The sequence below is a fragment of the Lonchura striata genome, chromosome 3 (genome assembly GCF_046129695.1).
Source record: "Lonchura striata isolate bLonStr1 chromosome 3, bLonStr1.mat, whole genome shotgun sequence".
NCBI classification, from domain to species: domain Eukaryota; kingdom Metazoa; phylum Chordata; class Aves; order Passeriformes; family Estrildidae; genus Lonchura; species Lonchura striata.
Genome location: NC_134605.1, coordinates 53,484,567 through 53,503,525, shown reverse-complemented (window position 1 = coordinate 53,503,525; position 18,959 = coordinate 53,484,567). Strand labels below are relative to the sequence as shown.

General features: G+C 42.7%; 1 protein-coding gene across 2 annotated transcripts in view; it reads left to right on the top strand.

The window, feature by feature from the left end:
- The window catches only part of TAGAP (T cell activation RhoGTPase activating protein), a 37,596-nt gene extending 28,574 nt beyond the window's left edge, over nucleotides 1–9,022 (top strand). Inside the window, exons 2-11 of one of the 2 annotated variants that reach the window (XM_077782150.1) lie at nucleotides 512–553; nucleotides 976–1,060; nucleotides 1,170–1,223; nucleotides 1,767–1,833; nucleotides 3,276–3,445; nucleotides 4,483–4,644; nucleotides 5,089–5,198; nucleotides 5,872–6,067; nucleotides 6,588–6,705; nucleotides 6,894–9,022. In XM_077782150.1, coding sequence (XP_077638276.1) covers nucleotides 1,034–1,060; nucleotides 1,170–1,223; nucleotides 1,767–1,833; nucleotides 3,276–3,445; nucleotides 4,483–4,644; nucleotides 5,089–5,198; nucleotides 5,872–6,067; nucleotides 6,588–6,705; nucleotides 6,894–8,071 — 2,082 coding nt within the window. In that variant the 5' untranslated portion in view covers nucleotides 512–553; nucleotides 976–1,033 and the 3' untranslated portion in view covers nucleotides 8,072–9,022. Of the gene's footprint in view, nucleotides 1–511; nucleotides 554–975; nucleotides 1,061–1,169; nucleotides 1,224–1,766; nucleotides 1,834–3,272; nucleotides 3,446–4,482; nucleotides 4,645–5,088; nucleotides 5,199–5,871; nucleotides 6,068–6,587; nucleotides 6,706–6,893 lie in introns of both variants that reach the window. The other variant, XM_021540421.2, reaches the window with a different exon arrangement.
- The last annotated feature ends 9,937 nt before the right edge of the window (nucleotides 9,023–18,959 follow it).

Sequence of the window (18,959 nt, the reverse complement as noted above, 5' to 3'; positions counted from 1 at the left end):
CTTGTCTATTCCACTGCCCCGTTGTTTTCACTATTCTTAGTGTAACTTGATCTGGCAGAGTGTTTTTAAACTGCCAAAGCTAATGTCTCTGAGCAGTCAAAGGACAGACTGTACCCACTGCCCTTTAATGGTAAAGAGAAGCTGCCCACACTGCAGCCCCCTCTGCACATCTTATTTCGTTCTGGTGATGATAGCTGGAACCTTTACCTGGCAAGTGTCTCATCTTTTCCATCCATAACAACTACCAGAATTTCTTTTTTTTTTTTCTTTAACGGGGGGAAAACCCAAAAAAAAAAAAAAAAAAAAGTATCCCCTCTAAAAGGAAAGAGGAAGCCAGAAATTTGGTAGTGTCTTGGTCCTGCCCCATGATGCTTCTTCCTGCCTGTGAATTTCCACCTGCCCCTTCTGCATATATAAGGCAGCACACGTGGTATGCACTGTTTAGTCGCTTTCCTCTGTCCAAAGGATTAGTAGCAGTGGGGAGTGATGCTGTTTCTCCTTTCCTCTGCAGTTCACGGGAGGTGAAGGAGCTCTGGCTGGACTCACTTCTTGGGTAAGTACCGCCTTTGAAAAAAATCTGTGGCATCATGGTTGAAATCAGTGGAGAGCTTCAGATGCAGCTGCACACAGATATGCAAAAATATACATGGGGGAGAGGTGCCCCCACTGCTGAGCATAGCTTATGGGTAGAGCTGACTGAGCTGCTCAGCCTCGGGTGTGCAGATTAATGACCATACATAGCTGTCACCACTTTTTGCATGGATTAAAAATGGAAAGTTGTTTTTATTTTGTTTTAATCAGGAGGCAGATAGGGCAGCAGGGCTGAATACCCTTCCAGGGAAGGGCTTTATAGTTTACTTGTGTGGGAGATCTTGCTGGTTCAGGACCATACACAGTAGATTGGCTTACAGAGGAGAAAGCCAAGAAGGGTGCAGTTTTACAAGACTTTTTGTCCATTCCCTATTCAACAAACAGGCAAACAAAAGGACTGAAGGAAAATAGATTGTCCAGAGCTCCTCCAATCAAACTCCTAATGAAAGTGTTAAGCAGCTGTAATACTGTGAGTATCTTAATTATTTCAGCTCTGTCAACATAGTGACTTTGAAAAGCTCTGATTTCCAAACCGTAGGATTCAGTTACTCACCCAGTGTCTTTGTTTTCTTGCCTAGTCAAAGACACTAAATGCTGGAAACATGGAGAGTCTGATTGAGTGCCAGACAGAGGTAAGCAGCCCTTACATTTTCCTGGATCCTTCTTGGGTACTGGTGTGAGATACCTTAGCAAAATAGGGATGACTCCTGCAGTAGCTGCTGGCTGCCTACCCTCGCTCAGGAGTGGGCAGAGCTTTTCAAAGGCAGCTCTGTGCCACACTGAGCAGAGGGAGCGGGGCATTGCTGTGGGCAGTCCATACATTCCTCTGGTTCACCAGGAGCTTTGCTCAGGGATCTTGAAGGCTTCAAAGCCATCAAGGCTCTCTAGAGGAGTTTGGGGAGAACACAAAAAAGGAGCCTATGTCCGGCTATGGCTTCTCTGGATCAAAAGTGCAGCTTGAATGAGTGCAGGGTTGGGACCTTCTGGCACGACTGGGGTGTCAGGCTGCAGAGTTTACCACAGACCCCTTTACCAGGGTCAGTTCTGGGCCAAAGCACCTCTTTAGCAGGTGTTGGGCTTGTCTGGTTATTCCTCAGATTTATGAGGAGCTGCAGCAACATACTGGTGGCTCTCACTATTGTGGCAGTTCTGTAACCCTAGCATGCTTTTTGCAGACTGATGCCAAGAAATGTCCCCTGTCAATCCCAGCAGAAACTGAAGACAGACTTTGCCTCTCAAACGGTGAGTTTCAAAAACAAATAGAAGAACTGCCTTCTTATATAACTCTTGCAAGCAGGCACTTGTGCAAAACCACACGAAACTGCCTGCTCCCTCTCCCGGATAGCAAGCCACAGTTCCCATGCAGGAGAGGGCTTAAGCCCTGGAGTGCCACTTATTTGCAAGTTATGCTCAGTGGCAGAGGTGACAGTGCTGAGTGCCAGAGGACTTGTATTCCCATTCCCTGGTCCTCAGAGACAGGTTTCATTGTGCTCCCTCGTAGCAATGGGAAGTAAATGTGTTTCTTTCTCACTCAAGCATTGCCTTTGAGGTGTGGCACTGCAAGTGAGCACTGAGTACTGTACCAGATGTTGCACACCAGAGCAAATAAACTCTCTTGGCAGCAGCACCAGCACTTGTTTTTTCTCACCATGCAAAACCGCAGTAGCTGTAAACAACCCAGAGCAGATCATTAATAGGGCAGGGTCAGATATGGAGCAGATGATAATATCAGACCAGTTTTCAGGAGTATCAGAAGCTAATATTTTATATTACACTATAATGTTAAGTTACTTTCTCAAATTTTTTAACCCCTACCTACCAAGAGCTTATGCTAAGTCACAAAGAGAGACCCTGAGAATTTCTCATCTGGGTAAGACAACTTCATTTTGGAGTAGAAGGCATGACATTTATTGCAAATTTGCAGAAGGCAAATCCTTTAGAAATTTTCCTCGCAAAAGGTTCCTTCTCTCACTGTTTGTGAAAGGGGAAAAAAAGGTGCACCCCTCCCCAGCACAACTATCCTCTTCAAATTCCTGGCACTCCTCTTTATGAAGCAGATGTAAAACCCATGCTAAGAGATTTCTAACCATGAAGCCAGTGAGTGCTTGCTCTGATATTCCCATCCTCTGGAGCAGGTGTCATGTTCCACTGGCTGGGGGACAAGCACTAGCTCTAGGAGCATTGTCATTAGAGCTGGCTCCAGAGCTGGCAGAGCTGGAACTGTATGTTTTCATTTCAGGCTGTGAAAGAGGTCAAAAAGTAGGAGCCCCTTCTTCTACTCTTGCTGTAGGGCGGAGGCACAACCAGATCACATAGTGAAAATTGTTGCCATTGCCAGCAGCCCAAGTGGTATATCTGCCTCAGAGTTATCAGAGAAACTACTGCAATATCAAAAATCTCTATAAATGTTATTTCTATGCCATGTATGTTCCCACTCTCTAAGAAGAAATGGTGATTAGAGTGCAAAAAACACCCAAACTAAAACAGGAAAGGTGGTGGCCTTAGGGGTATGGCCACAGTTTCACAGTTTAGGCAGTTGTTTCCCTAGTAACCACTTAGTTGTCTCTCAGTTTCTTCCAGTTTGGTTTGTTTCAACATACATCTCTGCACTGCACACAGAGGAAAGACCACATAGTGCTCTGTTGATTTTTTAATTTTAAATTGATCCCTTTTACTTGCAGCAGATGGAACAAAGAAAAGAAAGAAGGTCATATCGCAGTCATTTACTCTGAGAAAAAGCCTTACCAAAAGAAATTCCTCAGGACAGCTAGACTTGGGTGCCAAAATCACTCTGTTTGGCCATCCTCTGGCACTTATCTGTGGGGAAGATGACACATTGCCCCAGCCAGTCCAGGTAAGGAGATACCATATAGTGGAACTGTTTAAAAAGGCCTGGAGTGTCAGGACAAAGGGGGAAATGCCTTCAAACTGACAGAGAGCAGGGTTAGATTGGAATTGGGAAGAAATTCTTGGCTGTGAGGGTAATGAGGTCACCCAGAGAAGCTAGAAGCCTTCCAGGCCAGGTTGGATGGGACTTGGAGCAACCAGCTCTAGAGAAAGGTGTCCCTGCCTATGGCACAGGGTTGGAATGAGATGATCTTTAGGGCCCCTTTCAGCCCAAACCATTCTATGATTCTGTAATACCTCTGACTTAAATGTGAGGCAGGATACCCAATACTTTTGCTGCATCATCCAGGAGATGATTCTGGTGTTTCCCAACACACATGCCCCTAATAAACTCAGGGCCCATCCCAGATGTAGAAAGAGTCGGGTGTGAGGGTTTTGTCCAGCCTACCCAACTTTCACTGGAAATAACTCGGAGTGTAGAGAACACAGGACTAGGAATGAAATATCTGCTTCTTAATATAATCATCTGTGATTTTAAATAAGTAATTTAAATAAATCTTTCAGCCGCATAAACTTCCAAGGATTTCTGTATTTCCATGAAAAACAAGTGTTCAGCTATGGACTGTCACAAAAAAATACCTAAACAATAACTCCTGAATAAAAATGGTCTTGTAAGAGTTCTTCAACTGAATTGGCTTTCTCAATAGACATGCATTTGTGTCTACTAAGTAATATTTGCCTAGCTTGTGAGAGAGGGGATGTGAATTAAGATTTAAGCCACCCCTTGCTTCCTTCTAGAAGTAAGTAAGGATGACTGAACTGAAGTTAGTGGGATTCATCAGTTGAAAAAGAAAGTGGATTAAGGGAAAATCGTGAATACTTCCCATGTAATGTACTTGGAGCAAGAACTAGATACTGAACTAATCAGAGTACAGTGTACCTCCAGACAATTTGTCTTCTATTTCTAAAGAAATGTTCACCTGCTAGCTTCCCTCATCCAAGTAACCATTCTTCCTGTCCTGTCTGATTTTTTTTTCCCTACAGGATCTCCTAGCCATATTGTATATGAAAGGACCTTCTACTGAAGGGATATTCAGAAAAACTGCCAATGAAAAAGCACGAAAGGAGTTGAAGGAGGACCTAAACAAAGGCGAGAATGTTGATCTGAAAAGCAAATCTGTGCACCTGCTGGCAGTGGTTTTGAAGGTGAGTAATTCTGAGCTACACTGATGGGAGGACATTGCTAATATGCACAGGCCCAATCCAGTGCTCCGAGCTGATCTAGGTGGGACTCGGCTAAAGCCAGAACTACGTCAGACTGAATTCTTCAAGCTTAAGAAAGTTTGGCCTTTTCCACCTGATTGTCAGTCCTACTTGTTAGGCTGCTGATTTCCTGAGGAAACTCACCTTGTCCTCTTGCTCAGCATCCTCCTGGGGAGCAATAGTGAGATTTGTGATTGAAGGAAAAGCAATTGAAAGTTGGATCCCGTTCCTACACAAGTGCAAGTGCACTTGTGTATTGCACTTATGCAGTGCTGATGGTCAGGTAGTTCATGCCAGCCTGGCTCTTAAAGAGTCCAGGTGACAGTAATATTCTCTCTGTGCTCAGGGATAGTGTCAAAACTTCATCTAAATCTCTTGGCCTTGCAGGACTTTCTCCGAAATATTCCCTCCAAACTCCTATCAACTGACCTCTATGAGAAATGGATGCAAGCTCTAGAAAAGCCAAGCAAGCAAGAAAAAATTGAAGAATTGAAAGAGTAAGTTTTTCAACCAGGAAATTTTGCAACCAGTGCCATGTAATGGAGTGGCTGGTAGAGGATAACAGTGTCTTTCAAAATCAAGAGTCTCATTTAAAAGCCTGCCATTTGTATCAGCTTGCTATTTCACCATGGGGTTTGGTTTAGAGGGCTCCAGCAGCAGCACTTCCTGAAGTTACTTCAGATTTCTTTATGAAACCATGAATGCGGGAACAGGACAGAGGCTGCAGTGCCTCAGCTAACACGGTCACGGTGCTGTGGGACAGGCACTGACACGGAGCCTTCACATCTGCTGGGGGTGAGGTTGGGCACATGGAGACCACCACTTTGTTCTGCTCTTCAGGAACAGGAGGTGTGGGGGCTGACTGGGAGTGCTTTGAAAGCCCCACAGCACAACCACAGGCACTGGGAAGCCTCCCATAACATCTCTTGGCACCATTCTTTCTATTCCAGGACATGTGTTTCCTTTCCACCAAGACCTTGTAGTTCAAGGTCTCATAATTAACCACACACTCAGCTGCAGATGGGGATTTCTGAGAGATACAGAGAGCCCACACATGCCCCTTTCTGGAGGAAGTGGTGCCACTCTAAGTTTAATTGAGACTTGCTCAAATCAAGAAGCAGAGGCCACTGCACCATCAATTAACGTGACATTTTGTTTGTGTTCACGCAGGGTGGCTGACAAGCTGCCGAGACCAAACCTCGTTTTGCTCAAGCTCTTGCTCTCTCTGCTCCACCACATCAGCCAAAATGCTGAGACCAACAGGATGGACTCCAGCAACCTGGCCATCTGCATTGGCCCAAATATGCTGAGCCCAGGGATGGACAGCGCGCTCCCGCTGGAAGTGGAGAAGGAGATGAATGACAAGGTGCCTGAACTCACCGAGCAGCCGCTCCCTCTGGGGCAATTTAGAGCATTCCATAGGGATCCATCCCACTGCCACTGCAGCAGCTGAACAGAGCAGCACCCCTGGACCTTGGGCTGCCCCTCAGCTCACGTGTCCCTCAGCCTGTGATGGGATGGGCCAGGCTGCCCCTCATCTCGCCTCCTCTGAGCAAAAGCAGCAGCTGCTCTGCAGCCCCTTAAGTCACAGCTCCTGCAGAATTTGCATGTGGAGGGCAAGGGGCACCCGTGGCCATTGTCACCCCTGGGCCCTTGGGCAGCGAGGCCAAAGCTGTGGCTGCTGGTGTTTTGTCTGTATTGGGGCAGATCCATCTGTCTGCAGCATCAAGCCTTATCCCCCATGGTGGACTCACCCTTGGACTTTAAGCCAGGATTTTAGCACAAGCCACCCTTCTCTGTGTTGTCCTTCCTACAAAGAGAGCAGGCAGGGTGAGGAAAGAATCTTCAATATGTCTTGACTGAAATGGGCTGTTTTCTGTGTGCAGGTGACAGTGCTGGTGGAGTTCCTCATAAACAACTGCTTGGAAATATTTGAGGGAGACATTGCCTTCCCCACTTGTGCCTTGGCTGAGGAGTCACCAGAGCACACAGACAGCTCCACAGGTATGAGAATGGACTGGGGATGTCACCAACTGGGGTTGCTGGGCCAATTATTGAATTTGATATGTGAATATATCTGTGGAAACACAGAGGATTCAAGACTGTTGAAGCCCTCTTCTGAATTCTCTCTGTGTCGTTCTCTTTCATCCTCAGCTAGTCAGTGAAAACTAATGTCTGCTTTCTCCCCACAGAACAACTCTGTGCAGCTCATCAGAATGACTCTGCCTATGACAGCCCAGATCCTGAAGCAGAAGGCAGCCCCTGTCCCTCTGAAATGAAGGAGGCCAAATGGAGGAGTGCTACTGTGTGCAGAAAGTGTCCAACAAATAGCTCTGCCCCTTCCCTGACTAATTTCAGAAATGACATCAGTACAATGGACAGGAGGTACTCAGAGTCAGACCTGTCCTTCCAGAACTGCCTTGATGACACAATAAGGAAACAAAGGCTAAACAAAAGTGAGGACAATTTTCCAATTCAGCAGAAACTGGTATGGATGGAGGCACTGGAGGAACGTCTTGCAGGCTTACCTTCACAATTATCAACTGACTCTCTACCCAAAACATCCTCCAGTTGCTCCCTGGAGAGCTCTGATGGCTCAGTTTTTACAAGCTCCCCAGTAGTTTCACCCTCTAGTCCCAAAAAAACCTTTTTAAATAGGCCTCAGTCCTTTTCCACCAAGGCCACCGAAGACTGCAGTACACCTAGCAGAGAGATCAAAAAACATTCCATGTCATTCTCTTTTGCAAACCGCAGGAAAACACTAATAAAAACCCAGAGCTGGGGGCCTGGAAAACCCATGTTTTTTCAGAGGGACAGTTTCACAAAGAAAGAAGATCAGTTCTCCAGTAGAATTGTCCAGGAGGGCAGCTGTAATGTTGACAAACTATTGCCTGTGGAACATCAGCAAAGGCTCCGTCTCAGGTCAGTCGATGAAGTCTTCAGACATGTAGACCAGAAAAACCCCAGAAGACCTCCCTCTTATGAAGAGGCTGTTAAAAACTGCCTGGCCACTAAAGTTCCCTCCCAAAATCTCACGGTTCAGACTCTGAGACTAGCAGTGTCAAACCAGGATGTTTTGCTGCCTGATCCATGCAGCCACAGTGCACAGGACACAGCATATATGGATCTGAGGGATCTACGCAGTGCCAGAGTGTCTGCAACAAAGGATTCTGACATGGAAAGTGAAACCTTCAGCATCACTGTGGGAGCAAACTCCCGTGTGAATTTACCTGTGACCCCAGGAGTCTACCGAATGAGAGCCATGTCTGAGTCCTATCAAAAGAACAAACTCGAATATGTGGCTCAGAGGTGCAGCCAGCCTGTTTTTGAGGTAGAGCAGATCCAGTATGCTAAGGAGTCCTATGTTTAAAAAGTCTGTCCTTCCTCTTTGCACTGTACAAAGTAAATATTGTAAAAATAGACATCTTGTTAATCATTTGTAGGATTTTACTTTCAAGAGACAAAGAATAAGCTAGTTCTGCATGAACTTTTTTTCCTGAAGTGTCAGTAATCTTGACATGTCACATCCTTTCACCACAAGAGTTGTTGCTGGTGAAGACCTGTGTATCATTGTATAAAAATGTAAGTTAGTGTGCTGTACATAACCTGTTGTATGGGAAGAGTAGTTAGCAGATGATAAACAGTGTTGTATTTGTTTTCCTCAAATGACAATTTCAAGGTTGGCAGGTCCAAAACCTGTCTCACCTTCTTTTTGTTTTCTGTATGGTCACAGACTCTGTACCATTTTTCATGTGTGTATGAGTGCCAGGCTGATGCAGTGCTTTGCTGATTTTCTGCATTAAATGTGGGCTGGCAGTTACCTTAATGGGGGAAGAGCTATTCTGTCATATAAGCCATTTCAGCACTCTTCCATAAACCTCCTGTACCTGCTACCATTCCATCTTCCTGCTTGCTGGTGATAAGAATGATCTGACCACTAAGCAGCATAGTGTTGTACACTGAGCCTGGGGTTAGAGCCCCGTGTGGTCATTATGGGAATGTATGAAGTAACCCTCATGTGTCCTGAGGTGCTTTTAGACTAACTAAACTGGACAGGCAAAGAAAGGAAAAGCAAGAAAGAAAAAAGGAAAAATGAACAAAAACTCATATAAGGAAATATTCTGGATTCCAGATTTAAATAGTTATAGTTCATAAAAAAAAAAAAGACAAAAAAGAAAATCCTAGTTGATGTCCTTATAAACTTGTAAAAATGACTGGAAGTGCAATGTGCTTTTATGGGTCAGCATAGCCTTAAACCAGAAGCAGGGAGACATTTTTCTCCTGTGTAACTTCACTACAATAAAGCATTTTTCTGCATGAATGCTTAAGTGTCCATTGTCTGATTTTAAAATATCCAGGCCCTACATGTACTGTACCTACTTTTCTACAGGTACTGCAGGTCTGCTTGAATGAAGTAGCATAGCTGAGTAGCAGGAAGAAAAGTAAATGATCAGCAGTATCACTGCTATTGTTGTAAAATGCTGCAGGCTAAAAATCCCTCTCTGTCAGGAAAATAAGTTACTATGCAACTGCAGCTAAGCTGCAGAGAGGTGATGCTGCTCCAAAAGTGAAACACATTAAAAATAGCATGCCATCTTCTCAGGAATTATGTTTTTTAGGTGTAGATGTTCCCAGGACACAGATAAAAGGGAAGGTGGGTGCCTGACTTGACAGAAGAAATTATGAGAAGGACCATATTGGTAGGCTGCAACTAGAGAAAAACATTACTTCTCTTGGCCACCCAAAAAGTGGCACTCTGCTTGCAAGCAAGCTGAATGAGAGGGCTCTGATGAAAAAGGTGTTTACCTTTTTCTAGAGTCTGCATCTTCTGGGCCACAGAACCAGTGAGGCTTGAGATCCTCCAAGCAAGGTCAGGTAAAACAGATTGCCCAGGATTGTGTCCAGATAGATTTTTAATATTTCCACAGCTGGAGGCTTTGCAACATCTCAGGGCAATCTATTCCTGTGTTTGACCAGACTCACACAGAAAAAGTGTCTCCTTGCATTCAGATAGAATTTGATTGTATTTCAATTTGTGCTTACTGCCTCTTGTTCTGTGTTAAGTGGAATTATATTTTTCTTGTGTATAAAACACATATAGGAATGTGCCCCCTGTTGATGGAGTAAACAAGTTATCCTTTGTCCCTTTAAAAAGGAAAAAAACACAGAAGTTTCTCTCCTCAATTTGGTTAAAATACACCTCATAGGACCTTGGGGACTTCACCTCAAACTTAAGGATACCTAATTGGACAGGAGCCAAAAAGTCCCACCTAAGCAATTCACTAGAAAAGAAGAGAACAAAAGAAGAAAATCACTTTTGTGAAGTGTTTCAGCAGAAGCAAGAACCTCTTGCCCTGACTCAGCTTTTCTCTGTAAAGAGCTTTTTTATTTTTGTCTTTTATTAAAACTTTTTGTTTCCAACACTGTCACAGGAGCCATCCTGCTTATTTTATGCCACCTGAGGTAGCTGAGCTATCACGGTATAATGCTTATCTCTGAGAACTTATAAGACCAGGCTCAAAGAGAAAAAGCATTAAACACAGGCATCTTACCCACGTGGCACAAGTATGAAGAGATTGTCCATGTCCAGTGAAAGGGCTGAGAAGCCACAAAACAGAAAACACAAACCTTGAAATGTAATCAAAACCCAATACAGCTCCTTCTTTGTTAAGTGACTCATTCTTTTTTGACTGTGAGAAGACTAAGTCTCCCAGGAAGATTCCTGCTCTGTAACCACACCAGAAAACCCAGAGTGAATAAGCACAGTCACTTCACCAGAGATGAGTGAAGTCTAAGATGTCTAGGAAGTCTAAGGAAGTCTATGTCTAAGGTGTCCTAAGGCATATATGACAATCCCAGTCAGAAAGCTTACCTCAGCTTAAATATTCAGTACAGATGAGTCTAAATCTTCCAGCTCCTGGATAAGAAAGACCATTTGGAAAAGATCACCTTCAACTGGTGAAGGAAAAAGAAAAGAGAGAAGTTCTACAAATTGTTTACAAAAAAGGGCTAAGGTGAAGGAGTTGTACAGAAGAGTGGTCTAGTCCCCATTATCCTGCTCTTGCATTTCTCGGAAACGCCATGATTAAAAAAAAATCTGAATGCAAACAGACCCTAAAAGATATTTACCTCCTCATTGACAAATAACTTTTGACTTCCTTCATCCCTTCAGACTTGGCTGTTTAGTCAGCATTATTTTCATGTCATGTCTCTCCATAAAAGTGATTTTTCTTCTGTACAGGCAGATAAGAGACTTCAAAAGACCAGAATGACACAGGAAGTAGAGAACTTTGTTTTAGCACTTGCTTATTTGCGTTTGGCTCAGAAAACCATTTCATCACACTACCAGTCCACCCTTCCTCATCCTAGGATCCGCACTAACTACCCTGGACTCCAAGAGTAAGGTCTTCTAACTCATACATCCAACAAGTGGATTATATGTTTTACAAGTGCCGTACCAAAGCTGCCTTTGACTCCTCAGCCAGAAAGATCAAACACTCATTTACAACTGGGTCAACTGGAGATGGATTTTGGTAGAAGAGTTGAATGATGACAGTCAGCCTCCCACTCCTCACAAGTTTCTCCATCATCAGTATTGCACCACTTGCTTCACACACAGAGTTTTCTAATTAAATTTCATGAAGACGTTCCAAACATGAATTTGGAGGTAGGACTGGAAGAGGGAAAAAATCAATATTAAAGAAGAAAATCCAAGCCATTGCCTCGTAAAGCAATGCCAGAATTAAGGCTGGTGATGCAGCTTGAATTCAGTCCCTTATGTTTGCATCCTGCTGTTGTCTTCAAACAGATGGTACACTCTGTTCTTCCCCACAAGATGCACCTGCACTGGTAAGGAATAAAGGTTGTGCAGCAAAGGAGAAAATTTTAATTTTGACATTCTCCAGTACAGTTTGCCTAGCAGGCATCCATGTTTTGGACATACAACTATGTCTCATTTGCTAGGACTTGAAAGAACAAACAGAAGAACAAAGGAGCTCCTCATAGAGTACCTCCTTCCATGTTGTGCACCAGGAAGTTGCAAAACTGGTCCCTGCCACTTGAATTAGGATGGCAAAGAGAAAAGGGATGATGGTATCAACTCTATGTCCAACAGCTGTCTGAAAGAAGGTGTCCCTTCAAGCCATTTGGATATCTTAGGACCATAGCAATGTTCTAAGGCATCAAAAGTGGATACAATTCCAGATACTTAGGTTGTACAATTCTTTCACAAAGTCTTCTCTGTCTGTGATGTAAGGTTAGACTCCCACCTCACACATACATGATATATTTAGATACCTTGTATGTAGGTCTCTATAATCTAGGGCCAACATTTTTACTGCCACCAGAGAAGCAGTAACATTTGGGATTTTAGGCACCATCTAAGCCTTTGAGAAAAGCCTTCTTGAGCTTAGGCTGTCATGCTTACCCCCATCCCAGAGTTTGATGCTTTCTGTTCCATCCCATCATAGAAAACTCTGATTCAGACCATTTCTCTTCTCCATTCCTACCCTTTATCTCTGCCTCATTTTCATTGCCTTGCCATTCCCAGCCTTCATTTATGACCTCATCCAGTTATTTCTCATTTAGTTGAATAAGCCCCAACCTTTGTCTTGCACTCAAAGTCCCCATTTAATTTCCTCTCCATCCCTTGACCCACTTCTCTCAGTCAGCCAGTTTCATTTTATGCCTTCCAATTCTTCCACATTTTCCCATCTTACCTGCGCTGGTTGTTATTGCAATAAGCCCCACCAAAACTCATCTAGCCTCAGTCCCACCCACATGCCCCGCCTTGTTATAGTCTCTGTAAATACAGAGCATCAGAATGAGAGAAGGAAAATCCCAGAAAGCTACAAGAAAAAAAAATACAGAATTCATAAAGTCCAGTGATGACCTCAATTCACAGCTGCAACCATGGAAAGCCTCAGGATGAACCTTCCATGCCCAGAGGTCCTTCAGTTTTTGGGATTTCAGCAAGCAGTCTGCACATCTCTTGTGTGGAAATATGGGCTGTAAGCTATGATGGAAGGACATTTGGAACTAGGTTAAGGTGAAATAATGAGTCAAAATAAGCTGTTGCCCCTGTGCTTCATGAAACCAATGCAACAAGTAAGATGTAAGGGGTATTTTCAGTAATTTGCTCATGTTGTCTAAGAACAAGCATTGTCAGTAATTTTTTTTTCTGCCTCTGCAAGCAAGGTCTTGGGGGAGAAGCCTTCTCATCTGTCTGACCTCTTCTCAAAGTTATTTTCTGAAGGGCACTTATTTCTGGGAACTGTGAAAATTAAAGAGATAATGAATTCACACCTGAGGAAGAACGTCTTGTAGCCACTTAGCAATGATGCACAGCCATGGTCACTTTCCGTAATAGCTGCCTTAACATAACCCAAGAACCAGTGGTTCTGTTCTGGACACAGTCACAGTGTGACTCTACGTAAGATCTTTCTTCTGTATCTTCCTCCCATGATTACTACCTGTGTACCCTAGGCACAAGATGCCACACTGATGTAATGTTTGCTGGTACAAACCCATGGCAAAAGTATTAGTAGACAGAATTACATGAACCTTGTTGCCCACACTTTGTATTTCGTATTTACCTCTTTACAACATGAACAGCTTGATTTTACTTTTGTGTGTGTGCATTTGGCTCTTCAGAGTTCCTTATCCAGAGTATCCAGTTTGATGAAATAGAATTTGAATCTTCTTCTTTGGACATCATGTAACTGGTGGACAAGACTGCATACCCTGCACTGACAGGTAGTATTGGGGAATGTAGAGCATCCTGTTGGTCACCCAGAACTCTGCTGCTTTTGAAACTGAACCACTCTGTAGGGTGTGATTGTGGTCCACAATTCTGACACATAATAAAGCCAAGAACTCTGGAGTTTGTTTTTTTCTTTTTTTTTTTTTTTTCTTTTTTTTTTTTAATAATGGGATTGTATCTCTTCAGCCTTTTGCTTAGGACTAGATCTCTAGTTTCTTCTAACACTAAAGCCAAAACATATAGTTTGGGGATTCTGCTTGGGTTATGTATACTTTAACGTTAAAAAGCTAATATTGATGTTAAAAGCTAATAATAAAATTACTGTCTCGTATTTCAGTTCCATACTGTTGGGAGTTCCACACCGACATTTTATATGTATGGTTCCTCTTGTAATATTGCTATCAAATGTCTCCAATTCCAGCATGAAGAAGTATCACAGATGATAAAAACCCCATCTGTGTTGTTTTTTATTTGGGAATAGGAGTTCTTATTTCTGTACTGACTGTTCTGGTTTTGGTGCTGATACATCACAGGAGGTCAGGTGGTTTGCTGCAGCACCACACCAGGTTATTCCCAAGTTGTCTCATTCCTTGCCCATAAACTGCAAGTGACAATATCAGCTTCCCATTGTAGCCAGGCAGTTCTCTTAACCCGAGAAGAGAATATTACTTTTTACTACAGTGAGGCTACTTGGCTATCACAGGGGTGAACTCTGAACAAATAAGAACATGATGCTACTCTGGTATCATGTGGCAGACCACAGTTAGTGTGGCTATTGCGTGTTTCCAGGAGGACAATTTCTGACTACAGGAAAAGGAAACCCTCCTTGGGTAGGCGTTCTGGTTACATTTTTCTCTGAATTTTGTTAGCAGTCAGTTTTTATCACATGTGTCATCAGAACAGAGTGAAAACTTCAGAGGATCTTCTGAAAGTTAAAAATTCAGAAGAGGGAGCAATTTTAAAATAAAAATCTGACAATGATAGAGAAAAAGGTCCATGGATAAAGGGCAACCACTTTTGGAGAAGTGATGTAATCCTTATATGGACAGCTGACTGTCATGTAGGTAGCTGCAAGTCTCTGTGGATGCTAGGTAAAAAATTGTTTTTCTGCCTCTGTGTTATTAAGAAATGCTAATTGTTTAATACTTTTTTCTATAAATACATTGCTTTTATTGTTTTAATCAGTCTTTACCATTCACTGTCATAAATACATCAATCTCATTTCTGAGTGAAACCCATTCCAAGTTCTACCTATTCTTCTACAAAGGGAGAGGAAAACATTATTTTCTGTTTCTAACCTGAGGTGGCAGCATCTGAACAAACACTTCACAAATTCTAAGCACGGCTAACTCCGTTGAGCTCTGCTTCCTCTGCTAGGTAATAATATGAAAAGGTTTCTATGAAGGGTTTCACACTTTCTAAACAAAACATATTCTTCAGCAAACAAGTCTATTTACAGAACTGCTCCAACGGCTGCTCAAAGCTCTTCCTTCCTACAGCCCACAAACCTCCCACCAACTTCCCTGACAAATGCAACAGTTCGTGTTCAAGCCCTGCAACTTCAGTATCCCACAGGTTATGCTGAAAATTATAAAACTGTATTAAAAATAAAATAAAGTCAAATCCAAGCAATTTTCAAGTCAGGTGATCAGAGAAGATGGTTTTACTATACAGATTAGAGATTTTTCTGTTTTTCCACATGCTTGCTGCACAGTCTTGGGCCATGCAATTCTCTCTCCATCATAAAGATGTAGAAAGTGCACCTGTGCAACTCTGCCTGTGATTCACCTACCAGATTTCTTCAGCACAACTGGTGACCAGGTGAGAAAGCAACCACAGTATCATTCAACGACTTTGCAGGGCTGTGCTCTGAGGAATCCACAATGTTACACAATACAATACAGAGATGCACACCCATCTTGTGAGCTACAGACACCAGAAGGCATGGCATTTGAGAAATCCTTGGGTGTGGAAAGGGCAGAGCAGCCACTAGTTCTCCAATAAGTCATCAGGAGGATGATTTTGAGATAAAGACCAGAGACTTGTAGTTAGGATGTTCACAATCTGGGTCTGCTTTTTCCAAAAGGCCTCCTACCCAGTGTAGTTTTTGGACTGTGCAGTTTATCTCAAATTAAGCATGAGTGACACTGATCTGCCTCCCAGAGATGTTATAAAGGGCAACTTATATCAAGATGGAAAAACACCAAGACTACAGTGAAGGAGCAACTGTGCAAGACTACAGTGAAGAAGCAGATCTGTCTTGTTTATTACCCTGCAAGTTTAGTGCAGTTGAACAATTGCCCTCAATATATATAGGGAAATGCAAAAGAAGGCAGAGCTTCCTGAAGCAAAAAGATGGACTGAGAGAGCCCTGTTCAAGGCATGGGGAGGTAAGAAGGGGCTGGAGCAGGATAGCAGCACACAGTCCATTTGAGCTTAAATAGGAAGGTCACCAACAATTGATTTTCCATTTGATAGTCTAATGAATGATAGCTTAAAATTTAGTGTGCTCCACTCTTTAAGGTGCTTTATCACTCTTTCATAATTTTTTCTAGTCACTCTCTCTGAAAGCACAAGGCATTCTTGCCTTTTGCCAAGAGCCCCAAGAGCAGGCACGCTGAAAAACAAAGCTTGTGGGGAGCATGAGGAAAAGGCAGCCTAGGAAAAATGGTGCTGAGAGTCAGAGGTGGAGTGTAGGGGGAAACATCATTGTAAATTTTGTCTGGAAACCATGATTAATAAATTCTGTTTTTTTCATTAGTATTGGAGAAATTACAGTCTTGAGAACTGAAACTTTCTAGTCCTGCCCAACCCCACAAACTCAGAATCGGAGTCAAGAGGAAGCTGTGCTTTTACACAGAAAAGGAAGCTTAATAATTTGGGTTGAAGATATGAGTGATAGGATCTCCTTTCTTTTCTATTAATGTTTATGTATCATTATTAACAACCCTTATTAAAAAATATTGATGAACTCAAGTGTAGCTCCAGTATTTATTTTTCCTCCTGTGTCTCTCATCTGCCAAAACTCCCAGCTTGGCACATTATAATTTTTTAAAGCTGAGTATTTCCCTGTTGGGACGAGGCTTGTTTATTTCTGATGCACTGAGCCCAGCACCCATGAACAGCAGCAAAGACACCATGGGCTGGCAGCCACCAGTGATATAATACTGACAGAATATTTGCTGATTCTCACTGATCATGTCACTGCAGCAAGTTTAAACAGGTTTCAGGGTACTTCTATTAATTGTTTTCTCGCAGCATCAGGACAAATAGTACATATACACCTCACTTGGGCTCTATGATTTTTTTTCATCTTTTCTGTCACACCATGTCTGTATTCTTTGTATTTCCATCAGACATCTCAGGGCATTGATTAACAGTGGCATGATGATTTCTGGGATTTTCAAGGCTATTTCAACCATCTCGAACCCCGGAGATTTTCAAAAGCTGGCAGGAGAAGGCCTTGACCAATCTGATCTATCTTTGAATTTGTCCTGGCTTAGGCAAGAGGGCTACACTAGAGACCTCCAGAGTCCTTTTCAGTCTAGATTGCTCTGTGATTCTTCGATGTCTACTTGAAAGCAATGGCATTTTGGCCTCAATTAGAGTTGCTTTCAAGACTGGGAGATCCACGCTTTTAACTGCAGGCTCAAGGGGTAAGACTCACAGATTAAAGTTCCATTTCAGGACCATGGAGAACCAAATCTAACTCAAATTTCACATAATTACACAGTTTTACACCAGGGAAGAATTCCTGTGATTTTATAAGCAGCCATGGTCCTCCTCCAGACAGAAGACAATGCTCTAGCAAGGCATTATGCCCCTCCCTGTCCTTTTTGGTAATTAAACATTATGCCTAGATCCATAAACCTCCTTACTTTCTTAATTATGAAATGCTGCAGAAAGTTAAGATGGTGAAAACTGGACTCAGCTAGTCTGCTCAGCATTGCATTGTGTAATGAACTGTGGCACAAGGTCTCCCAGTGTAGCAACATCCAAGCTATGACCCCAAGAAAACCCAGGCTCAGCGCTCAGCACTGCAGATCCCTCATATTGTATTTCAAGGTGTCATTCACTAGTTACAGATGCATCCCAAGTGCTGCAGGAAATAGTGGGTGCACATCTTCTTTTACTACACACTGACACCTTCACATTTGTTTTGCTGTGAATAAACTCATTCCACATCCAAAAAAAGAAAACCAAGGGCATGCCATAAGGCATGTACAATGCCAGGAAATTCTTACGAAAACAAACAAAAAACCAAGTATGTTCAAGGCCTTTTAACAGACCCACAGCAAACCTGGAAGGAGATAAAGCTCTCATTCTGCAGCTTTCAAGTCAGCTGAAGGCACTTCAAAAGACCTTTCTTAGCTGCCATAAGGGAGATGGGCTGATTCATTCCTTGCTAGCTAGGCCCATTTACCAGGCAGTACGTCTGGCACTGCAATTGTGCAGGTCCAAGAAAATCCTCAAAAAAATATGTGAAAAAGCCATTGCTACTGTAAGATCCAGAAAGCAACTAATGGCAGGAGTCTGATTACAATCAGTGTGGGTTTGGATCCTGCTCCACTCAGTCTTATGATGACACAAAGTGTTTCAGAACTCACCCGTTTTTTGTTTTGTTTTAGAAAAACAAAACAAAACAAAACAAAACAAAACAAAAACCCCACAAAAACCCAAACAACAACAACAAAAACCCCAAACCAAAACACAAACAAAGCAAAAAACAACCAACCAACCAAACAAAAAAAATTCAGCATAAAAGGGGGCAAGGGAGAAAAGCTGCCTTATTTTCTGGGCATGTCTTTTTCGCTTATAAACCTGCAGAGACCTTTACACTGAACTTTCAATTCAGGAGGCAGCAATGTTTCACAGAGATAAAGAGCCAGTCAACCAGTGAACATATCAGGTGAATGAGAAATTCTCCCAAAAAGTGAGACACCAGCTGGGGCCAAGTAAACAAAATGAACTTGTGATGCAACATCTTAATCTTCACAGGATTTGTAGTCAATAGGGAACAGGCAACTCCTCAGGAATCCTAGCTCCAGTGGTTACAGGCTGTTTTCTTATTGTCTTCCTGTCCAGTCCATTCCAGCCAAATTTCTAGGGTTATTCAGCAAGCATGCCCTGGACAGATTCAGACTAATATTTTTAAGGCTATGCTGTGGCTGTTTTCACACAAAGAGAAAAAGCAGATCTGTAAAAAACTTGGAAAGGTCTACCCAGATTTCAAGTCCCCAGTCTAAAAGCAGTATAGTCAACTATATAGCCAAACTTAAATTTTCAGAAAATATGAGTCAGGACTCCAAAATCAAAGGATTTTATTGGTTCTGGTCAAATTTAAGGACCATTGTACTTTGGCTTGGCTGGACCAAAAACCCGTTTATTAATTTTGCTTGCCCAGACACAAGCAAGTATTGCAGGACTGATTCAATAGGGTTTTTTGTTTGTTTGTTGTTTTTGAGTTTTCTGATTTTGTTTGTTTATTTGTTTTTAG